The following is a 23,689-nucleotide window of genomic DNA, read 5'->3' as shown; positions in this document are numbered from 1 at the left end:
AGGAGGGACAGTAAGAATGGAGAGGTAACACCGGAGTGCAAGGGACACGGACACTAGGCAGATTGTTTCAGTACCGTGTAGTACTGGTGACAGTGCGTGATGACTTCTCCATCGATAGAAATGCAGCTGACTGAGAACCAGTTATATTAGAGGCTGAATGAGTCAGACAGTCCAAAGACAACCGCCTTGAAAGAATTCCAGCTATTGGATTCTTTGGAGTCCATGGACTGAATAATCTCCGAACAATTTATACTTTAATTGCTTACAAGGCAGTCTGTCTTTGAGTGCAGTGGGCCAGGCATTTGCCCAAGTGTCAGATGAGGAAGGGTAACTCCAAGGGGAAGACGCTGGCCAGCTTGGCCCAGCTTGAAAGACAGGAAGCTAGCTGGAATGAATCAGGTTCCAAACAACTGGGACCCTTAAGGAAAATTACATCCAAAGCCCACAAAATGACACTGTGGCCTGGCCATCGCAAGCCCTCCAGCGAGTTTGCCCAGCACTTTCTTTAGATATTGGGATCCAGTGCAAACTGGGAGAAAATCAGAATTGGACCAGGTCTTCTGTTACCAACTGTGTGATGGAATCCAGAGGATGCTTCGTTCCTAAGCAACACAGTTGGTATTGGAGAAGCCATGATAAAACAGGGATCTGATCCCTGCGGCTGCAGACTGGAGGCTGCTCCTTGGTGCTTTTTATTCCCAACACTGGAGTTGAGCTGAGATGTCTGTCTCTGTCCTCATGTGAGTGGTACTTGCCCACTTGCCCACTAGGGATCATACTCAGCTGTTTCAACAGAGAGTCTCAGGCATCCTACCTGGGGCCAACGAAATTTCAAGTGCATAGAAAAGTAAATTATTGCCACTGCTATGGGCTGACGCTGCTGGAGGGCTCTTAAAGGGGCCTTGCAAGCCTGACCATGTCATCCCTTGCTTGAAACCATCGGCTCCGGTTCCCACGGCCTGCAGAAGCTTATTCTCAGTCACCACGCTGCTTCTCACCTCCATGCCTTCCCCACGCTGTCCCTCCTACCCAGAATGCCCTTCTCCTGCTTCTCACCTGGCTAACTCATCCTTCAAGACTCGGCTCAGGGGACTGCTCCAGGAAGCCTTGCCTGCACCTTCCAGGCTGGGTAAGATGCTCCCTGTGTGTGTGTCTTCATCGTGGAACTCATCCCATGTCCTGTGTCATCAGCTCACATGTATGTGTCCTCCCCCCTAAAACTGGATCATGCTTCTCCAGGGGAAGGGTCAGCTCCTTCTGTCATCTACTTCCTGGTCCAATGTCTACCACAGAGAATGTCTTCTGAAGTGTTGAGTGACTCCTGAATGCGTGGATGGGTGAGTGACCATAAGCACTATGTGCACACGTTCACCATGGTGCCTCCACAAGGCTTCTTTACTCTGCCTCGTAACTTCCCCTGCTCATAAGGAAGGCGTGGTTGTGGCATATGTGTCATGGCAACAACAAAGCAGAGGTCAGCTGCCTTTATGTTGGCCAGCCTCTGTCTTGGTCAGCATCCCTTTGCACTTGACGTAGTTGCTACCTCTTCTAGGCAGTCTTAAATTCAGAAAATCACAAGCTCTCAGATACAAAGTAATCTTTTTGTTTTATTTGTGTTGGTGTCGTTTTTTGAGACAAGGTTTCCCTGTGTAGTACTGGCTGTCCTGAAACTAGCTCTGTAGATTATTAGGCTGGCCTCGAACTCAGAGATCCACCTGTCTCTGTCTCTGCTGGGATTAAAGGTGTGCTCCACCTCTGCCCAGTTCAGAGTAATCCTAAAAGGTGGCCTCATCTGATTCCCTGCTCAGAGCAGAGCCCTCTCTTCTCTGGCATAGCAAAGGGGTGTCTCCTTCTACCACCCGCTCTGAACTTGAGCCAGTAGCAGCCCTGTTTCCTAATCCAAACTGGTGTTTGCTAACTGTGTGACCTTGGCTAAGTCTCAGAATTTCTAAAAGCCTCAAAGTTATTGTTATAATACTGGATTGTATCATCCTCTAAACTGATGTGGTATCCAAATTCAGGAAGTGCAGATTGGGTCAGTCAGGAGTAGTGTGTTCTTAGAATCTGTTTGGTGCTGGAGCTTGCAGGTGGCAGCTGGGACGAGTGCTGACAGCAAGGGCACCTGTCATGGGACCCTGTCCTGTTGTGAGAGACTGGTGCAGATGGATGGAAGGCGGACCACCTTTGGCAATAGTTTAATTCCTGATGCTTTGCTGCAGACTACTTCTCTCCCATCTCCTCCCTCTCACCTCCTTGAGTCACAGTGTGGCAGCTGCAGCCACTCTCTCCACAGCAGGACTGAGATCCAGACTGTCTATCTAGAGATGGCTCTCACTGCCCCACCCCGCTCCGGCCCTCCATGGCCTCCGTCCTCTCTGAGTGCCTCTATAAATCACCTGTGCGGATTCCAGTCTTGCAATTACACGTCTTTTTACACGGAATCTCTCTGGACACCCAGAACAGATCTTGATTAATTGCTGAAGATACTATCCTTTGCTTTTGCTTTACGGGGTGGGGGGGAGGAGGGAGCACACAAAAAGATCAATTTGCAGATTCCCAGGAGCACAGAGTTAGATAAGAGCTGAGCCATTTCCGTCTGGCAACCTCAGTCCAGTGCACTATATTTTTAAAAGAGTCAATAGCAGTATTATCAAGTTCTTGGCAACCCATTCAGAAAATCAATTCTGCCCTTGACTTTGCCTTCTTGGAGTTAAAACAACCAAAGATGCTTTTGATAATACTTCTTATATATACAACTGGGGATTCATTTCATTCTTAGAAGGTCAAATCTACAAAATATATTTAACGATTTTTTTTAAATAAATAAGTAAATACATTTATAGGGCCACTTAGCCACTTAGCTGACTTCAGAAGCCCATGCCCACGTGGAGATATGGAGTCCCCAAGTCTTAGAGGAATCTGGGAACCAGGAACCTGACCCTGGAGGCTGGTTTTTGTAAGTTGCAGAGCTGGCCCAGCCCACCGGAAGGGAGTAAGCACTGATTTTGCTTTTACCTGACTTGGTCTCACAATAAGGCTCTTTACAGATAAAGAAATCAAAATTCAGTGATTAGGTCACAAAAATCAGACAGCCTGTGAGTGTGAGCCTGGATTTGAAGCCAATGGTTGATGCTACAGATCGTTCTTGGTCCAGCCCTTGGGTGCAGCTAGGATTCCTACTATCCCAGAACACCTGCACCCTACTGTAAGCAGCCTTCCCCTGCCCCCTTCTCAAGGACTACAGTAACCTTTCATCAGAGGCCCAGGATTCCTAGGCACATTGGGGGCGGGGCACCTGAGGGCAAGCCTTGTGGATGCAGCCTCCCCCTCCCTACCTGTGATTCCAGCTTCTTGTCCACGTGTTGAGGCACCATGGGTGGATTCTGCCCGGCTGATGTCCCTTCTGCTACTGTGCTCAGGTAGGCTAGCCCTTGAGCCAGGAAACTGCTGCTTCCTGAACTGTTTTCCCTGTTAGGGTGTGTTGCATGCTGGCGGCGAACTTGGGGATGGCACAGTCTGGCATGGTAAATTCAGGAAGGGCTAAGGAGAAGGGGCACTGAGCTGGCACTGCTTAGGGATCTGTTCTAAAAGATGCATTTCTCAGGAGGTGTAATTGCGGCCTCAGAGCCTGAGTCCTGTAGAAGTCATGGAAGACAGCCAGGACTAGTCAGCTGCAGTGCAAGCCAAGCTTGGTTCTGAGCAGTAGATGTATTTGGGTGCTGGTATTCGCAGAGAGGAGCAAGCCCCTCTATGGAGTCGTGCATTGCATGTACTGTCTGCGAAACTCTGGGCAACTCATGTTTCCCTTCTGAGCCTCCTTTCCTCTTCTAGGAAGTTTAAGTGAGAACAATCCCAAGCTGCAGGGCCTGTACAATTGAAAACAACAAAAAAACTGTATCCTATCACAGGTTCTCTTAAACTTAGATAGTCCTGTTGAAGAAGACCAGAGATCCTGCATCAAGCAAAGCTAGGAAAATGTGCGTGTCATTAGAATTGGATGGAGTGCAAGTTACTTTGCAGCTTCCCGGTTAGGATGCCAGCCCCTACTGTGTACCAGCCCGTGCCACAGCTCCCTGTGTCTCAACTATATTCAGTGGCCACACACTCAGTAGGCATGTGTGAAATGTTAGGGGAAGGAAGGAGGGAAGGGAGGGAAACAGCAAGCATCGTCCGTGTCCTTAGAGACAGCTACAGCCTAGTTATCGCCTGACAGGAGCAGCAGACGTGGAGGAATGAGGACACAGAGTGGGAGTCAGAGATGGTCTCACTGGGTCGGCGGCCTGAGACCTGAGTCTTCATTCCTGAGGCCTGTCTCCAGGCCAGGCAGGCAAGGAGAGCAGGAAGGCCAGTTGGTAGGGGTGCGTTCAGAGCTAAGAAGTTGTGTTCTGTTTGGAGGTCGCGCTTAGCTGTCAGTTCTGAGTGGTGGGAGCTGCCTAAGCCCTGTAAGGGATAGTAGTCTGGCCAGTGATGGCTGCTGAGCTCTTAGCTGTGGGGTATATGCTACCCAGAGGGGCTGGGGCAAGGACATGACTGCTGTCTCTTCTGGGGCAGGCAGTGTGGTGGTCCTGGAAGGGTGGCCACATTGTGCCAAACACCAGTCACTATTCAGATCTAACCACTGTGCAGTGGGAATACGTACCCACCCCAGGACACTAAAGGCAACTAGGGCCAGACAGATGACAGCAGAGACCAGGAAGCCTGATGGCCCCAGGTACCAGGAGTCTGGCTATGTGGGGATACACGCTTATGGAGCAAAAGAGAAAAGACATCCCAGAAAAGTGATGTCTTTGACCCTAGAGAGAACTTTGAATCTGTTTGAAGAGACACAGGGTTAAGGCCAGGCAGGGCTGTCATGGTTCCCGTTCACTAATGGTAATGTTGTGTTCTGAGTGTGTTCACTAGTGTGTCTGGGGCTGCTCTAGGCATAGCCTGGGTCTCACTTCTGTGGGCCTGGCACAGGGCTGAGTAGAGTGTACACGCCATAGAGTTAGCCCAATGAGTGGATAAAAGAGAAAAATAAATCAGAGAACAAAGAAGCCACACCCCAGCTGTTATTGTCCTTCCATGTCTGCTAGATACGCTGAAATGCAGATGAACAAAACATAGCCCACGGTCTAGAGGGAAAGGCAGACAACATGGTGATTACCCAAGCAGAGGCTCCCACCATGTCCCGGCAGAGGGAGAGAATAGGAGAGCCCTCCTCATCTCCATGGATCTTCCTAAGAATAGTGAGCCTTCCAAAGACAGTTTCTTTGGCAATGCCTCTCAGGTGCTATATTTCCCATCTCTAACTTAGGAACTATTGTACCCAGGAAACACTTGAGTGTGGGGACCTTGGAGTAGGCAGGCAGTGAAGGGTCAAAGCTATGACGTCCATCAGTCTGTCTGCTGTCCACCAGCTGCTGGGTGCTGTTGACCTGGTTGGCCTGGTCTCTGGTCTTCAAGCCCTTTGCTCCAATTGTATATCCAAGGCCACCCACTCACCAAGGTGCTGGAAGGATCGTATTTCTGACCCCAGCTTGCTGTCCATGGTGGAAACTACTGGCCCACCCTCACTAGACGAGGGGGTCTCTCTTTGGGGCTGCCATTCACTAAACATGACCTGTGTTGCAGGGGTCACACTAAGCAGTCTATTGGCCAATCCCCTTTTATAGATTAGGAGACCACAGCTTAGAGAATAGTGTGTCCATGCGTCCTCCCATAGCCAGGAAGGAGCCCCGTCAGCAGCTGAGCTCAGCCCTTCACGTCTGAGCCAGCCCTTCACGTCTGAGCCAGCCCTTACACTCTTCTCTCTGTGAGTTTGTTTCTTACATTATGTGAAGAAGTATCGGGATGGTGCAGCCGGGCGCACAGGTTTTGCTCAGTTAACGAGGCTCTTTTTCTCCTACCGGGCTCTTCCTGGGCAGGACTCTATGCAATTGAGCACATTACCCTATCTTTGATATACTGAGGAAATCTAGGAAGAAAGAAGATTAGGCTTGCGTGGGCAGGGGTGGGGGTGCGGGACACCAGTGGCAGCCAGTGCAGTTCCTTTTACAGCTAGTCCAGGCCAGGACTCAGTAGTCTGACTTCTAGATTCTGGGTTAGGTTTTGGTTTGATTTTTTTGGTTTTGTTTTTTTATTTGTCTGGTTTTGGTTTTGGGGTGTGTGTGTGTGTGTGTGTGTGTGTCAGAGAGGAAGAGGGAGAGAGGTAGTTATTTTGTTATTTGGATTTTATTGGGTTTTGTTTTTAAGACAAGAGTTTACCATGTGGTTCAAGCTGGCCTTGAACTTAGTATGTATCCTCAGATAGCTTAGAACTTCCAACAAACCCTCCTGCTTCAGCTTCCCAAGTGCTGGGATTACAGGCACACACTACCACACCCACATTCACATCCAGATTCTGGGAGAATGGATCCAGTGTCACTGTGCTCTGGAGTCTCTGACTGTCTGTCTCCATGGAAACAAGATGCTGTGGGTGAAGTGTCTGAGCCTCGGTGTCTTATGCATTCTTGAAATGTGAATTTGAAACGGGAGAGTCTAGCACAGAGATTCGTGTTCATCCATTCACTGGACAAACATCCAGCCTTATAGTTTGACCCAGTCTCTGAGTGAGATCTTGTTTAAGGTGCAGAGGATACAGTTGTGACTGAATAGCCTGGTCTCCACCCTCTGAACACATCCAGATAGCATGGGAAAAAATACCCAAAAGAGTATGCAAGTAATTGACTAAGAAAAGAGGCAGAGCTGGCGGTTCCCCTGTGGCCATGACTCAGGGCAGGGCAGGTTCTCCAGGGCAGCCGCAGTGAGCTGAGAAATGCCCTCAGGATGGGAGGCTTTATTCAGGTGAAGAGCTAAGGGAGCATTTGGGGAGACAGGGTGGGGTGGGCGTTAGAAGACTTAGCCAGTGCAAAAGCTAGAAAGCTCAAAGGAGAGGGGCACATGTGCAGGAGAGAAGAGTAGACTGCTGTCCCTCGTCCTGGCAGATCCTGCTCTCTGTCCCCAGTGCAGAGAAAAGCCCCTGGAAGATTGAAGCAGGGACAGGGTGGGACCGGGTCTGCTTTCCTGAAGATTCTTATCTCTGTGTGGAGCATACACTGGAGGACAAGACAGAAAGGAACTATGTTAGTGTTTGGGACAGTGCTCTGGTGGCAGGTGGGAGAGGTGTAGAATGAGAGGAGCTGGGATGATAGGACCCAATGAAAAGAAGGAAGAGTCTAAGGGGGGAAGACACCAAGGGTGATTGACACCAAGGGTGGTGAACTCGGGGTGAGCCAGGTATTGGGACCAGTATCTGTAAATCTTTCCACTTGGCCCTCTTCATTCTGGATACTGTGCTGGGTATTGGATCTTCTTCAGACAAGGCACATGGTCCCACCCTCAGGCACTGAGGGTCTGATGAGAGAATATAAGCGTGAGGGAGAGTCAGACAAGGGGTGTGCGTAAGAGATGTGAGCAAATAACTTGTGAGGAAGTTTAGTCCACCCAGCCAAGTCTTCAGGGACAGGCAGGGAAGAGAATGTGGGGAGGTTGGACCAGGAAGCAGAAACCACAGACGAAGGTAGCATCAGGAGGCTCTAGTCAGCATTGGACAACCGAGGAGGACAAAGACAAAGGTCACAGGAAGGCCCACCTTTCTGCAGGGATCCATGGGAGTTGAAAGAGATAAACCATTACTACAATTACCCTGGGGTTGGGTGTGCCTGTGTCAAACAGCACTTGACAAATATAGTTCAGTTCCCAATAGTGATCCTCTGTTTCTCTGCCGTAACAGTCCCTAATAACCGGTATCCCCATTTTACAGGTGAGGAAACCAAGGCCCATGTGGTTCAGTAATTGTCCAAGACCTCTCAGGCAATAAGCAGCACAGAAGGGAAGATCAGGCCAACCTGTCTGTCTCACTTCCAGAGGTTTGCGCTGTGGGGCCCCGAGGCTGGGAGGTAGGAGGACCATATCACGGAGGATCTCAAGCTGGCTCAGGGGAGCAGATCCAGTTGTACAGACTATCCATACCGAAGACAAAGAGCCGCCTTGTGTCCCAGAGGGACTGAGCCCAGACACTTTGCTAGCCTGTCACCTCCCCAGCCCCCATTGGAGGGGCCCTTTGTCTCTTGTATGCAGCACTGTGAGTGACCCCAGCTGCCCTAGAGGCAGTGGGCACATGTCACAAGGAAGGCTGGCAGAGACAGCAGAGCCACGCTGTGACTGCCTGGGGATAGTGAGGGCTTGCAATAACCATGAGAGTGGTTCTGCTCATGGGAAACCCGGTCAAAATAACACCTGATTTTCAAAATCGGTGCCTAACTTATAAAAGTAAGAAAACCAAATATCCAGCTAAATGTAGCAGTCCCCATTTAAGGAAGATTTATGTCTCAACCCTCCTGAATTATTCAAACCAAATCATAAATAATATAAGGAAAGGAATCCTGCAGCTTGGTGGGTTATAAATGTTCCGTCAATGTTTACAGACTTTGTAAAACCACCTGAGGTTCTTTAATTTTAAATGACATGTCTCATTTAACAGGCAAACGGCTGGCTTAGACACAGTGTGCTGCTGCTCGGGACAGGGACAGGCACTTCTCTTCCCGTAGAGGCCTGAGGCACACTGGGGCATACTTACCTCTGCCTCATTGACATCAGACACCAGGAGTGGTAGCCATTCTGTAATCTTTAAACATGTATATCTGCTTGTTTTTATTTTTAATTATTTGAGGTGAGGGACTTCCTGTGTAGCTCTGATTGTCCTGGAACTCAGCCAAACTGACCTGAAACTTACAGAGATCTGCCTCTGCCTCTGCCTCTGCCTCTGCCTCTGCTTCCTAAGTGCTGGGAATAAAGGTGTATGTTTACACCTGGAATATTTGCTTATTCTTGTGTGCCACTCACCAGAAGTGTTGAGGGTTTACTGGGAAGTCCCCGTGTTGCTAATCTTTCCCTAGCCTGACTGGATGACTCACTCCCCGGAGCCGCTTTTACTCCCAGATGTTACTTCTGATAAGATATAGGGATGCTTGCTTGGTTTTCCCTTAGAAGCATCCAAAATCAGAAGATGGTATTGGTTTTGTGTTTTGATGTAAGATTTCATATAGCCCAGGCTAGCTTCTAACCTTTAATTAGTCCAGGATAACCTTAAACTCATGATCCTCCTGCTGCCTCTGCCTTCACCAGATAAGTGCTGGGGTTACGGACCTGGGCCTCTGTGTCTAGTTTATGTAATACTGGGATAGAGCCCAGGCTTGGTACATGCTAGGCAAGCACGCTGCCAACCAAATGACAACCTCGATTTCCCAGAAGAATTTTTTAAATTATTTGTTCATATCCTGATTGTATTTGCAAAAAGGACATAAAAATGAAATAATTTATAAACTAATTTCATTACATGCTTTATATTTTTTTTAAAAATCACAACGCTAATTTGGATAATCTAATTCACCAAACTACCTTGAACTTTTGACTCACACAGACTTTTTTCAAAGCTAATTAAAAAAAAGAGAGAAAAGGAAAAAAGGGCATGTTTTAGGTTTATTTAACTCATTTCTAATCCTTTTAAATATGAATTTTGTGTGTGTGTGTGTGTGTGTATACCACGTGTGTGCAGTAATCTACTCAAGTCAGAAGAGGTTTCAGATGTCCTGGAACTGGAGTTACAGACTGCCATGAGCCACCATGTGGGTGCTGGGAACTGAACTTGGATTCTCTGGGAAAGCAGCAAGTGCTCTTAACAACTGAGCCACCTCTCCAGCCCTCTTTTCTAATGTTTAAAAGTTTTAATTGCATTTATGTAGGTGTGTATGGACACGTGCATTCCACAGCACACATGTGGAAGTTGGTTCTTCCCTCCAACGTGAGGGTTCTGGAGAATGACCCTATGTATGAGTGTCAGGCTTGGAGCTGGGTCATCTTACTGGCCCTCCTTTCCAATCTTAATTCTAGCGTTCATGAGATTTAACGTAGTTAAAGAGTAGTTAATGAGCAGTTACAGAGATTTAACTACTAAGGTAAGATGTTTGCTGGCAGATCAATATGAGGTTAGGTCCATATTAATGAAAATGGCTGAGAGTAGGCTGAGAGCCAAGGCTACAGGCACCCAGGGCACACAGTTCTCAGCCCAGGCTCAAGGACTGCTCTTGTGTGTGACTTTATGTCAGCAGGGGGCGCCAACGCCCTGTCAGTGGGCTAGGACAGCACCTAAACTTTAAGGTCGTACCTGGTCACCCAAAGATCTGAGAGGATACATCTAACAGACTTCACACTCGAGTCTTTTCTAAGTCCAGCTTTTACTTTCCCTCTGACCACCACCCAGCACTGGAGGGGTGTTAGTGCCGTGTTTGGATTCTGCATGTCTCCTGGCCTTGCCTGGCTCTCCTCACTCTTAGTTTCCCTAGTGACAGCCTGGACAGGACAGCTGCCTAACTGTGATGTTGAGCCAGAAGGCTGCCCTGGTTTTCTCTTACCCCTGTGTTGTTCAAGGATAGCAGTGAGGACAGGACAGACAGGCTGCTTACATCGTCACTGTGCAATCTGCTGAGTCAGCGACTCCCCAGGTAACTTGAGATGCTGAATACAGTAAAGAGCCTGTAGATCAAGCGGGGACTGCAGAAGAAAAATAACCTGAGTGAGGAAGGGGCGCTTCTAATGAAACAGATCAGCATTCTACCACCTAATGCTGGCCATGGTGCGAAATGCTGTGTCCCTATCTGCCTGCCAATCATATATTTCTGGGTTAATGTCATTACAAATAGATGATAAGCCCGACACCCAGAGAGTTAAACCATAATGAGCCAAGAAAATATCCTGAGGTGTAGAGATGGGCTAGGGGTGTATCAGGAAGCAGAGTACGTGCCTAGGTCAATTCTCAGCACTATTAAAAACAAACAGTGTGGTAGTAACACATCTGTGATCCTAAACACTCCAGTGGTGGAGGCAGGAGTTCAAAGTCATCCTCAGCTATGTCACCAGTTCAAAGTCAACCTGGACTACAAGAGACTTTGTTTAAGATAGATAGATAGATAGATAGATAGATAGATAGATAGATAGATGATAGATAGATGATAGATAGATAGATAGATAGATAGATAGATAGATAGATAGATAGGGCAATAAAAAGAGAGAAAATTAGAAATGGTCTCAGTAGACTATCTCTAAGAAGCAGTAGGGCTAGGCTCAGTGGTACCCCGAATGTTTACCTTATATGTCTAAACCCTGAGTTCCAGCCCCAATATCACCAAAAAGAAAAGGGAAAACATAGAATAAAAGAAGCAGGCAAAAAGAATTCCTCTAAAAGCCTGTCAGGGGGCTGGAGAGCTTTCAGCAGTTACATTCATTGTCCTTCCAGAGGATCTGGGTTAGATTTCCAGAACCTACCATCTGCAACTCCAGTTCCAGAGGATCTGACTCCCTCTCCTGGCCTTCCTTGGCATGACACACATGTGACACACACATGCAGACAGACTGGACACACACGCACACCCTGTCAGGTCTGTTAAAATGCTAACAGATTTTGTTGCTGTGAAGTATAAACGAATGATACCAAGAACAGCCTTGTACTGAAGACTGCCACGAGCCAGGCCCTCTGGGGGAAATACACAGGCCCCAGAAGCAGAAAGATCTAGGATCTAGTTCCTGCAGGTGCCTCAGCTCCTCATTGATGGCTCTCTCCAGACCTCAGCTTCTAGCTCCAACAAACAGGGTGGTAAACCCCTTACTGTGTGCCTCGCAACAATGAATTTCACAGGGCTTCTGCGTTGCTGGCATGAGCTGTAGAAAGAAGGGATCTGGAAGGAGGAATGTGCTGAGGTGTGCCAGGGTCTGTGACACTGGCTGCACAATGCCACTCTAAAGTGGTAACTGTCGGTCTGGCCTACACAGAAGGTGCACTATAGACCAGAGGGCTCAAGGATGGCCAGGTCTGAGTTGGCAACGCTTGTCCTCAGGTGGCAGTATTTGCGCATGCTCTCTTCAATGAGGGTGCACCAAGGGATGGAGTAGGTGGCTGCAGTCAGCCACACAGGGCAAGTATCCCATGAGGGCTCTAGGGAGGGGCTTGGACACTTGGATTTGGGAAATAAACCCAGGGGTCTCAGAGCAAGTGTGTGCAAGAGTCTGAGGGAGTGGAAGTGGGGATAGAGAAAGGGACCAGGGCCTGAATGGGGAGCCCCAGCTAGTTATGTACCAAAGGCCTGTGGGGGGCAGACAATATGGGGCACACTGGATGCAAAGAATTAAAAAGCAATCATATTAAAAAGAATTCACTTATTATTATTGTTATTATGTTGTTGTTGATGATGGTGATGATGATGTGTGGACCTTTCTAAATGTGAGTAATGAAATACTCTTCCTCTTGGACAGTAGTTCTCAACCTTCCCAATGCTGTGACCCTTTAATACAGTTCCTCATGTACGGTGACCCCCCCACCATAAAATTATTTTCATTGCTACTTCCTAACTGTAACTTTGCTTTCGTTATAAATTGTAATGTAAAGATCTGATATGCAGGCTATCTGATGTGTGACCCACAGGTTGAGAGCTGCAGCTCTTGAGTATGTGTGGCAGGGTAGATAAGAAGGATCTTCTTGCCCCTTTTCTGATACACCATAGACCCTTTGTTCTTGCCAATAGCCATCCCTTAATAGAGTCAGGGGGAAAAAGAAACTTGGAAGGGCCTAGAAAAAACAACAGAGAAGTTGGGTCTCTGGGAGCATTGGGTAGGTAGTAATACAGGGCTCCAAGGATGGGCCTGCCATACAGGAAGAAGTGGGGCTATGTGGAGTATATGCTGGGCAGGCTGCTGGGGTACCCGCTGGATGGTTCAAGTCTGGGGACATTCCTGCTGTCGTCTCCCTGGTACTGTGCCCTCTGCCATCTGCAGGTTCTAATCAATTGGCAAACACATTGAATGACCAGTTTCCTGGGCTGCCCTGCCCCTACTCTGCATTCCCTATTGATGCAGAAATCCAATTTCTTCTTAGCTCCTCCACTAAGAGCTACCCTGCCCAGGCCCCATGAGGCCAAGTCTCATCAGGCAATCTGTGTTCTGCTCTCTCCCTGGCTGGTACTTGGCCCTCAGTGATCATCTCTCTCTCCTTTGCAGGAGCCGGGTCAAACCCACCAGTGATGCACAAAAGAATCAAGGTCCTGTAGCCAAAGAGCCACACAAGGATCAAGGTCCTGTGGCCCCAGGTCTTCCAAAAGACCAAGGTCCTGTGGTCCAAGAGCCTTTGAAGGATCAAGGCCCCGTGGTGCCAGGACTGCCAAAGGATCAAGTTCCGGTAGTCCCAGGGTCCTTAAAGGGTCAAGGCCCTACAGCCCCGGGCCCTCCAAAGGATCAAGGTACTGTGCTCTTAGGGCCTGTGAAGGACCTAGGTCCAGTGGCCCCAGCACCCATCAAGGATCAAGACCACATGGTGTCTGAGCTTTTAAAGAATAAAGATTCTGTCACCTTAGCACCAGCCAAAGCCCAAAGCCCTCTGTTGCCAGAGCCTCTGAAGAATCAGAGTCCTGTGGTTCCAGCAAGAGCTACGGATCAAAGCTTCCCAGCACCAGCACCAGCACCTCTGAAGGACCCAGGTCCTGTGATCCCCGAGCCTGAGAGAGAGCGTGCTCCCATGGTCCCAGAGCGTAGGAAGGACCAGAATGCTTCCATCATGGCGTCCTTGAAGAACGAAGCACCTGCAGTCTCTGAGTCTGTGAAGAATCAAGGCTTAGCAGGCCCAGAGTCAGTCAAAGATACAGGTACAGATACCACAGCCCCCAGGCATCTGAAGGGACATGATTCTGTGTTTGTAGCACCTGTGAAGAGCCAAGGTCCAGTGGTCCCTGAGCCAGTGAAGAGCCAAGACCCCATTATCCCAGCATCAGCCAAGGACCAAGGTCCCATGCTCCCAGAGCCTCCAAAAAATCAAAGCCCTGTGGTCCTTGGGCCTATAAAGAATCAAAACCCTATAATTCCAGTACCTCTGAAGGGTCAGGATCCCCTGGTGCCACTCCCAACAAAGGACCAAGGTCCTACAGCCCCTGACCCTCTGAAGACTCAAGGTCCCAGAGGCCCTCAAGTGCCCACGGTCTCATCTTCACCCCCAGTCATGATCCCAACGGTTCCCCATACGGAATATATTGAGGGATCCCCTTGATTCCCTGAAATGCCATGATGGAGCTGGCAGTGTATGTGCTTCCCTCCTGGGGAAGCAAAGATATATATTTAATCTGCATGAAACTGTGCTGTATAGTCTTGCTGGAATCTAATAAAATTGGTTCCTTTGGCTCAGCAGTGTCTCTGGCTCTGTGGTGTTGGAGTGCATGTGCATGTGTGTATGCATGCCATGTACACTGAGAATGAATAAGGCTATCGAGTCAGAAACACACAATTCTTACGGTTTGTCAGCATGACCTAGGGATAGGCAGGTGCTGGGTAGTTTTCCTTGGAGAGACTGAACAAATGTCCACTTGCCCCTAATGGGACAGAACAAAGAGATGATTCCCCCCCCACACCTAATTTAGTAACCATTGAGTTCATTGGGTTCACCTAAGAGGACTATGGATGCAGCATTACTTACAGGAGCATGTCTGGCACAAAGGCAGTTGTATCACCCATAAATCCAAGACTCATTAAAGCTGTATCCCTGAAGATCTTTGTCTGACTTACTGGAGAACCTTCCTGCTCTAGAGATCCTTATTTATACAGCCTTAGCCTTGTGAATCTTGTATGTTTCAGGAGTCTCTGATCCTTACTTATATATCCTTGTGAATCTTGCCTGTTTCAGGAGTTTCCTGAGACTTTTAAAATTCCATTCACTTTCTGAGTCTTTATAGCATTCCTCCAAGAGGAGATGTTTCAATTCCCAGGAAACACATATGGGGTTATTTGTTGTTTGTTTGTCTGATTGTCTGATACTGGAAGATTGGGGGGGGGGCACCACAAAGGTAGCTAGACACCACAAAGAACTGAGCCATGAAAGCTCACAAGAGGCAAATCCCAGCAGACTGGGCTCTGGATGGGTCAGAGTTGAAGCCCACAGATGAAATCGAAGCAGGCTTTCAACTGAACTGGGACAATCTGTGGTGATAGTTATTGGTCATGGCATCAGCTCATCCAATACAGGCCTCACGTTTGTTGATATGCGTCTTGGGACTCTGTAATGAGGCTCAAAGCAAACACTGCTGGTGCTCATTCTGTGTCCATGACAGCTGAATGTGGGGCTTATAAATATTACCTTAGCTGGGCACAGTGCTACAGGCCTGTAGTCCCAGCTACCCAAGAGACCGAAGCAGGAGGATGGCTTGAGCCCAGGTTAGGCTACATAGTGGGTGGGGTCTTATCTGTGTAACCCAGGCTGGCCTTGAACTCAAGATCCTTCTGCCTCTGCCTTCTAAGTACTTGAATTACAGACAAGTGTATGCTACTGTGCCCAGACAAAATAAGGTTTCTTGTCTTTTTTTAAAAAAAAAGTTTAAAATTTTAAATGCTTCAAGTTCCCCGCCCATTCACATATGTAGCGGACATTTCCTCGAGCATGTGCTCAGTGGAGAAGCGGGGTCACTGCTGTAAGGAACCTCAATCGACTTCTGTTGTTGCTAGATAGGTTTGGGGGGTTATTTGTTGTCTGTTTGTCTGATTGTTTTGAGGTAGGATCTCTCCAGCTTTGGGGACTTCTGCCTTGGCCTCCCTAGTGCTGGGGTTACAGGTGTCCTATCATGCCTAGTAAAGGGATTCTAGTCTTATAACAATAAGATTTAAAGGGACTTGAGGCTGAAGTCAAGGACTGGCATGTGGTAGGCAGGGCAGGAAGACTACCTGGAGAGACGGCCATAGCGCTCTGAAAGGGTGCTGGATGCACCAGGAGGCCATAGAAGGGGGCTATCTATGCGAGTTTGGGTGTGGCTGGAGGGTCTGGTCAGCACCTCTGGCTTTAATCCAAGGAACTTGGTTTGTGTAAGGACTTGACCAAGTGACATGGTTTGAATATACCTGGCCCAGGGAGTGGCACTATTTGGAGGTGTGGCCTTGTTAGAGTGGGTGTGTCACTGTGGGTGTGGCTAAAAGAGCCTCATCCTAGCTTCTTGGAAGCCAGTCCTCACCTGATTGCATTGGGTTCAAGACGTAGAACTCTCAGCTCCCCCTGCACCATGCCTGCCTGGATGCTGCCATGTTCCCGCCTTGATAATGGACTGAACTTCTGAACCTATAAGCCAGTCCCAATTAAACGTTGTTCTTATAAGAGGTGCCTTGGTCATGGTGTCTGTTCACAGCAGTAAAACACTAAGTAAGACACCAAGGGACTGTAGGTCTGGAGGCAGGGGTAGGGGTGGGGGTTGGTGAGGGCTTAATTGCAACCACCCAGAATGGTCTGTTCTGTGTTCAGTCCCAGGGCTGGGAGGGTATTGCTACAGGACAGAGGACCACAGCCAGACTGTGGGGAAGAAATTGGGGGTGGGGGGGTGCCAGAAGCTCTGAGGCTCAGCCTCGGTCAGAAGCAAGGCCTGCCACTCCTCCACTGATAAGGGCCTCAAAGCCTTCATGGATATCCCCGCTGTTTTGTTTTTCTTCCAAAATATGCTGTATATTTAATAAGCATACTTAAAATGATTAAATATGTTACATGTCTTAATTAAAGCCCAGAGCAGGGCTGAGAAGATAGTTCAGGAGGTAAAGGGATTGCCACATAAACCTGAGGACCCAAGTTTGGATTCCCCAGTACCCATGAAAGAACCAAAGCTGGACACAGGAATGCACACATCTGTAATCTCAGCGTATCCCTACGATCGGACAGAGGCAGGAGAATTGCTGGAAGCTCTGTGGCTGGGCTAATGGGTCATGTGCAGCATAACAACAATATCCTTATCAAACAAGGTGCGTACCCCCCCTGAGGTCCTCTAACACACTTGGTGTTTCTGACACAAATACACCCTCACTCAAACACAGTAAATAAATGCAAGGGGGGGGGGGGAGAAGGAAGAGGAGGAAGAGGAGGAAGAGGAGGAGAAAGCCCACAGCCCCAGGGAAATTGGAGGGGTAACAGGATGCTAGACTGTTGCCTCTCTAAAGTTGGCCTCCCAAACCATCATTGTAAAGTCATGCCACCTTTCAGAGTAGCTCAGCCGGTTTCTTGCAGAGAGACCATCACAGACTATGCTAATGACCGTATTCCCCCAGCAAGCCTCCCCCAGGAAGCTGGCTGGAGCTGGCCCCTCTGCCCACTCACACGACACTAGGGTTTCCTGTCCCAGAGCTTGTGGCCCTATGGGGGTTTGCAGTTAGTTAAGGAGGTCTGAAGGCAGGAAAATGTCACTTGTGTTCACCTGTTCCTCTTCAGTTCAGGTCTTCCTCACATACAGCAGGTAGATGGTGGTGTCATCTCTGCCAGCACTCTCTGAGGGCCTCCAGGCAGCCAGGGGCACGTGTTCGAGAAGCTAATGGCTACCAGATAGGCTGCCTGGAGGCAGGTCTGGCCATGGTTGTGCTGTGAAGAGAGTGGTTCCTGCAGCAAGATCACAAGAGGAAGTAGACTTCCTTTAGAGATGGAGTCAGAGTGGAGGAAAGGCCAGGGCAATGCTCAGGAGATGTAAGGGACCAGAGGAGAAATGCTGAGGACAGTGAGAAGGGCCAGCCCAGAGCCACAAGAAGGACCAGTGTCACAAGTGCCAGACTGACAGTGTCACAAGAGAGCTGAGAGATAGTACAAATGTAATAGAAGGGCTGGAAGCTAAGATCTAGAAGCCCAGGGAAGTCCATCTCAGTATCCTACTTTGTAAAAGAGCCTGATGATGATGATGATGTTGTTGTTGCTGCTGCTGCCTTTCTGTTAAGACAAGGTTTTGCTTCGTAGTCCTGGAACTCACTCTGTAGAACAGGCTGGCCTCTGCCTCCCAGTTTTGGGATTAAAGACGTGTGCCACCAATCCCAAGCTCTGTGAAATAGTCTTAAGGATAGAGATTAAAGAACAACAATAACGACAACAACAACCTGCAGCACAGGGATAAGGATGAGGCTCAGTCTATGAGCAGCAGGCTATGCATGCATGCATACATGTGCACATGCACACACACACATGAACACACACACAAACACACATGCACCAGACCTCCACTGCATCAGAAGGCAGAGAGTGGACCTCATTCTCTCGTCCCTTAGGGGCTGACTTCATTCATGGCCTGGCTCTTCCCTAAAGCAGCTCGTTGTCCTCCAGCCTCCCAGTATGGCCTGCGGACCTGCAGAAGCCTCACAAGGCTCAGGAGACCCTCACCAAGTCCAAGCATGCACTGAGGAAGGAAGGTGGGCAAATGGAGGTTTGGAGAAAGGAAGGCTCCTTACTGCTGGCCTGGGGACAAATCAGACCCACAGAGATGGTAGGCTGGTGGCAGAATGGGACAAAGCAATTCTATCCCAAAGGTTTCCAGGCTCGGAGGATGACTCGGCACACACTAGTCCCAGCTCACGCCCTAGCTCAGCTCTAGGCCTGAGACAGGCTCACCGTGCTGCCCTGCTTAAGACCATATGCTTGTATGCACACCCTCCAACCCCAGGGGCTCCCACTCTGCCCATGAAGTCCTGGAATGTAGGAACAAGGCAATGGGAAGCGTTAGCATGTTAACATTTCCGCTAGGCTCCACCCAATAGTTACCTAGCAGCAGCCAGGTAGGAGCCTAGCTTGCTATAAAAGGACTGTCTGGCGTCTCTCTTGCTCTCTGACTCCCTCCTCCCCCTCTGATCCCTTTCTCTCTGGTCTCTCTCTCCCTCCTTCACCTCTCTGTCTCTCCACATGTCTCTCCTCTTCTTTCACTCTTCTCTCACTTTCTCTCTCTCTGTTCTTCTCTGTCCCACCCCCCCCCCCGCCCTTTCTCTGCCTCTACTCCCTTCTCAGGTCCCCAAATAAATTTCACTTTATACTAGACCAATTGTACAGCTGGTACCTCAAGGAGAGGATGTCTCAGCATGGGCTCGCTAAAGCACCCCCCTCCCACCTCATCACACCATGCTTTACAAAACATATCAGGAAGGACAATGTTGGGGAAAAATTGGCACAGAAGACGTATCAAGAGCTGTAAGGTGAAGATCTATTCCCTGCCTACAGCCCTGGTGAAGTGTGGTCCATCTGCAGCCCAAGCTAGGAGACCCCCTCTGTGAGTTTGGCTTGCTAGAACTCATGATGGATATGTTCTCACAAAGAGATTCCCTCCCAGAAGAGATGCCGGTGCCCTGCCAGTAAAAAGGATGCTCAATGTGGGTGAGGGCAGGGAGAGGAAGCGGGGTCCTGTTGGAGCAATACCTTCTGTGCTTTGTCACAGATCACCAGAGGAAAGTTGCAGGCTGATCTAGCATATGGGTTACAGCATGGCGCTGGAGTGTAAGAAACTCGAACTTCAGCTGGGCCTGGCAGACAGACCTGTACTCCCAGCTACTCCAGAGGTTGAGTGACTGGACCCAATGTTCAAGGGCAGCCTGGGCAACTTTGAGACCTTGACTCAAAATGAGAAGTAAAAAGATGTTTGGTGCCGGGTGATGGTGGCACACGCCTTTAATCCCAGCACTTGGGAGGCAGAGGCAGGCGGATTTCAGAGTTCGAGAGTTCGAGGCTAGCCTGGTCTACAGAGTGAGTTCCAGGACAGCCAGGGCTACACAGAAAATCCCTGTCTCAAAAAACCAAACCAAAAAAAAAAAAGATGTTTGGGGATATAGGTCAGGGGCAGAGTGCTTCTCCCTAGCATACTCGGGGCCCTGGGATTTATCGCTAGCTCCCCCCTGCCCCCCAGGGTGGAGGGGAGGGCAGGATAGGGGAGAAAAAGAAAAAGGAAGCAGGGAAGATTGCTCAACCAGTATAGTACTCACTACCCACACTGGTTAGTTTTTATTGTCACTGTGATATAAGCTTAGAGTCACCTTGGGAAAGCAGACATCACTTGAGGAATTACTGAGACCAGATATGGGCCTGTGGTCATATTTGTAAGAGAGTGTTTTGAGAGGGCCCAGTCCTAGGCAGGCCTATAGTCCTGTCTCTGGGCCAGGGCTATATACCAGCCAGCCAGCTGAACATAAGCCTGTAAAGGAGCCGGTGAACAGCATCCCTTCACGGCTTCAGATCCTACTTGAGTTCCTGCCCTGACCTCTCTCGATGGACCATTACCTAGAAGTAAAAGAGGATATAAACCATTCCCTCCCTTACTTTTGTTCAGAGTGTTTCTTCCACAGCAACAGAAAGGACAAACGTGAGGACCCATGTTCGGATCCCAGCACCCACATAAAAACCAGGCACATGCACCTGTAATCCCAGCACTGAGAAGGTGGAGGAGGAAAGATCCCTCCAACACAAAGGTGAATGGGAGCTAGACAGACCATCCACAGGAAAGAGCGCTTGCTGCTCTTACAGACAACCCTCATCCACATCAGGCAGCTCATAACTGCCTGTGACTCCAGAGGATCAACTCCTTCTGGCATCTGCAGGCACCCACAACACACACACACACACACACACACACAGAGAGAGACAGACAGAGACAGACAGACAGAGACAGAGGCAGACAGAGAGACAGAGAGACAGAGACAGAAAGTCATACCATACACACAAATAGAAATAAGATATCCTAGGAGTAAAACAGACCGAGGTATCTGATAGGTTCGTGGAAGTTCGTTGTACTGTTCTCTCGGTTTCATTTATGTTCACAAACTTTCCTGTTTCTAAATAAGGTTTCTATAGTGTCTACTGGCCAAAAGTAACAGTTACTGGTAACCTTGCCAATCCCCAACTCTCTAGAGTAGAGGGAACAGAAACTTGAGTCTACTGGACAGGACACAAGTAAGAGGAGAAACCAAGTGTTTCCCTACATGACACATAGTTTACTGAAGTCCCATTTAGTGGTCAGAGGACACACACCAGGATCACCTGGAAAGAGAGAAGAGTCTGTGACTTCCCAAGTCTCTTGGTGCCTCCCACACAGGGACCATTCGTTCTCAGCTTGCTCTGTGGGGAGACAAGCACTCAGCTTCACAGCCAGCTCCTTCCCCCAGGGTTTACATGGTTCCACACGTGATCCCCACCGGCTGCCCATAACCTTTGGGTCTTCTGCATCACTGGCCCACAAGGCAGAGCAGCTTGTCCTTCATCTTAAGCGACTCAGCATCTCCCACTTTCCTGGACTGGCTATCTTCCTGGATACTCAACAGTGGGTCAGAACAGCACACCCAATCTGACCTGTGTTGCCTCTAAAACATACAGAAGCCCAATAAGGGTTGTACAGCATTTCTACCGCCAACGAAAGACAGAAAGGCCAGAAAGGCATTCTGTACTCTGTGGGGTCTTTCCTGGAATGATCCAGTTTACCGGACACCCAGAGGCTTCACTCGGGTACAGGTCTCTCCTGACTGTGGAGCTTGTTCTCCATGCTCAGGGGCATCTACATCTCTTTGATGCATCTAACAGACTGCTGCTCACTAGGACCGTGGGATAACTGATGTAATGGGCAGGATGCTGTCCTGAGATGAATGAAGAGAGACTCAAAATCTCCATCAATTAAATAACAGAAAGGCAGAGACTTGATGAGTCAAGATGAGAAAGGTAAACTGTTGACCCTATCAAGAGGAAGAAAACTTCATCAGGAATACCTTAGAGAAAGAGAGAAACTGTTTTACACCAAGTGACAACTATGCTCTCATGAGAACATGATATCTAGAATGGCCTAAAAGTCACCATTAGCCTAGTCTCACAGCCGTGCCCTGTCATCCTCTAAGAACTCTGCCAATCGCTGGGCAGTGGTGGTGCAGGCCTTTGATGCCAGCACTTGGGAGGCAGAGGCAGGCAGATTTCTGAGTTCGAGGCTGGCCTGGTCTACAGGGTGAGTTCCAGGACAGCCAGGGCTACACAGAGAAACCTTGTCTTGAAAAAACAAAAACAACAACAACAACAAAAAGAACTCTGCAAATCTATGTAGAAAAACACAGGAATAAAGTTAATGTGACAGAAATCACCTGCCAAGGGCAGGTGAATAGACTCACCAGGCTTGGGAAGCCTGAAGACCTGAGTTTGATCTCTGGAACTCACATAAAGTTCCTTTACACGTGCACCTGTGTACACATACACTCACATGCACAAACACATAGATATCCATCACACACACACACACACACACACACACCCCCCAACCTTTTTTTTTTTTAAATAATCCCTGCATTTCTCAAGTCTTTGGTGACAGCAATGTCTGTGATTTCTTTCAAGATCCCACCTTTCTTGCTGATTGATTACACTGGTGAGAAGACTTGGGGTAGGGTCTTTTAGATAATATTTTCCACCATGACACTGCACAGGCATGGCTGGAGGTTCCAGTAGGAATTGAGCCTTTAAATTCTAACTACATATCTTGAAACAAGGACGGCAACTACAAGAAGAGCCAGCGCTCCACTGGGCTCACCAGCCTGGACTTGGGCCCTAACCACCTGGGTGTATAGTGGCATTCTGGGATCTCAGGAATTAACGTCACAGAGTTTGACCTCTCACCCCTGCAGAGTCTACTGTAGATTGTCCTTACAGAGTGCAAGTGGCTCGGGACCCTTTGTTCTCAAAAGAGCTAGCTACAGTGTGCATCTGGGAGCAACTGAAGGGCCTGGCAGAGTGCTGGTCCCTTCTTCATCTTAGAGATTCTAGACCTCTTTCAGAGAAGCTCAAGTCAGCCTTCTGTGTGCCAGACCAGCAAGGACTTGGCCTGTGCTCACGTTAGAGGTTCAGGACCTCAGCAAAGACTGGTCACCATTGGCCAGATGGAGTCATCTTTCTAAAGACACCCATGGGTTGAACAATGCTGATGGCCTTTGGGGATTGTGGTCCAGAATGCTGTTACATGTTCTCCAGAGATTCATCATTTCCATTGACATCCTGGAGATATTTCCATGGAAGCATCTTCCCCCTGCCTCACTGGCCCTCACAGAACACAGCAACCTATTTTAAAGATGTCCCTCCCTGATGTGTTTCAGGGTGCCTCAGTAAAGGTACTTTCAGGGTCTGTAAGAAGATGCTAAATGCATGGAACTTAGCCCAGGGCACCCCAGTCATGCATCCCCTCACAAGCTCAGCATCTCATCAATGTGAATATCTGAGTAAACAAGGCAAAGTCAGAACTGGCCACAGAAGGGAAGAATCTAAGAGTTGCAGGATAGGAAGAGGTCTGTGTGCAACTGAGAACAGGTACCTACACAAGACTGGAGCAACATCGAGACCAGGAAAAGGAGGCATAAACAGTTAATGGTTGCTGATGGAGAAGGAATCATTCTTCACTGGTGTTGCTAAGCACCACAGAACCACTGGACCACTTCCTTTGACTGTATTAGGCACAGTGTGCTGGACACTATGCAGGATATAGTACATAGTGTCCTAGTGTTTCAAAGGCAGGGAAATGAGAAAACACGGCAGAGAAGCTGGAGTAGGCAGAGAACAGCTGTGTTGGATGGTCACAGATGGATTCTCAAGAGCAGACGACACCCAATGCAAAGGCCTCATTGGAACGCAGTGAGTCCTGAGCGCATGCACTGGCCACTGACTCCAAGTCTCCACATCCAGATGAAGCCCCCCAAGAGTGGAAATCAAATCTATCAAGTTCAAAGTGCAGGTCAGGCTTGGGATTCTAAGGTTCTGTTCAAACTCCATGTGGTAGCACTGAGAGAGAGCTGGCCCACTACAGCTCTGTCTACAACTGGTAGGCTTGTGTGGCCAAGGTAAGGGACCTTATATGGC

At 48.8% G+C, this 23,689-nt stretch overlaps 1 protein-coding gene across 4 annotated transcripts in view; it reads left to right on the top strand.

The window, feature by feature from the left end:
- The window catches only part of Map6 (microtubule associated protein 6), a 101,788-nt gene that overhangs the window by 53,377 nt on the left and 24,722 nt on the right, over positions 1-23,689 (top strand). For 2 of the 4 annotated variants that reach the window (XM_028770668.1, XM_028770667.1), the window contains one exon: positions 13,069-14,241. The exons of 1 other annotated variant lie outside the window; for it this stretch is intronic. In XM_028770668.1, the coding sequence (XP_028626501.1) occupies positions 13,069-14,107 (1,039 nt within the window). In that variant the 3' untranslated portion in view covers positions 14,108-14,241. Of the gene's footprint in view, positions 1-13,068; positions 14,242-23,689 lie in introns of those variants that run through there. One more of the 4 variants, XM_028770670.1, reaches the window with a different exon arrangement.

Source organism: Grammomys surdaster, unplaced genomic scaffold (assembly GCF_004785775.1).
Source record: "Grammomys surdaster isolate TR1022 unplaced genomic scaffold, NIH_TR_1.0 203, whole genome shotgun sequence".
In the NCBI taxonomy this organism is placed as follows: domain Eukaryota; kingdom Metazoa; phylum Chordata; class Mammalia; order Rodentia; family Muridae; genus Grammomys; species Grammomys surdaster.
The sequence above is the reverse complement of the archived record's forward strand: the minus strand, read 5'-3'. Positions and strand labels throughout refer to the sequence as shown.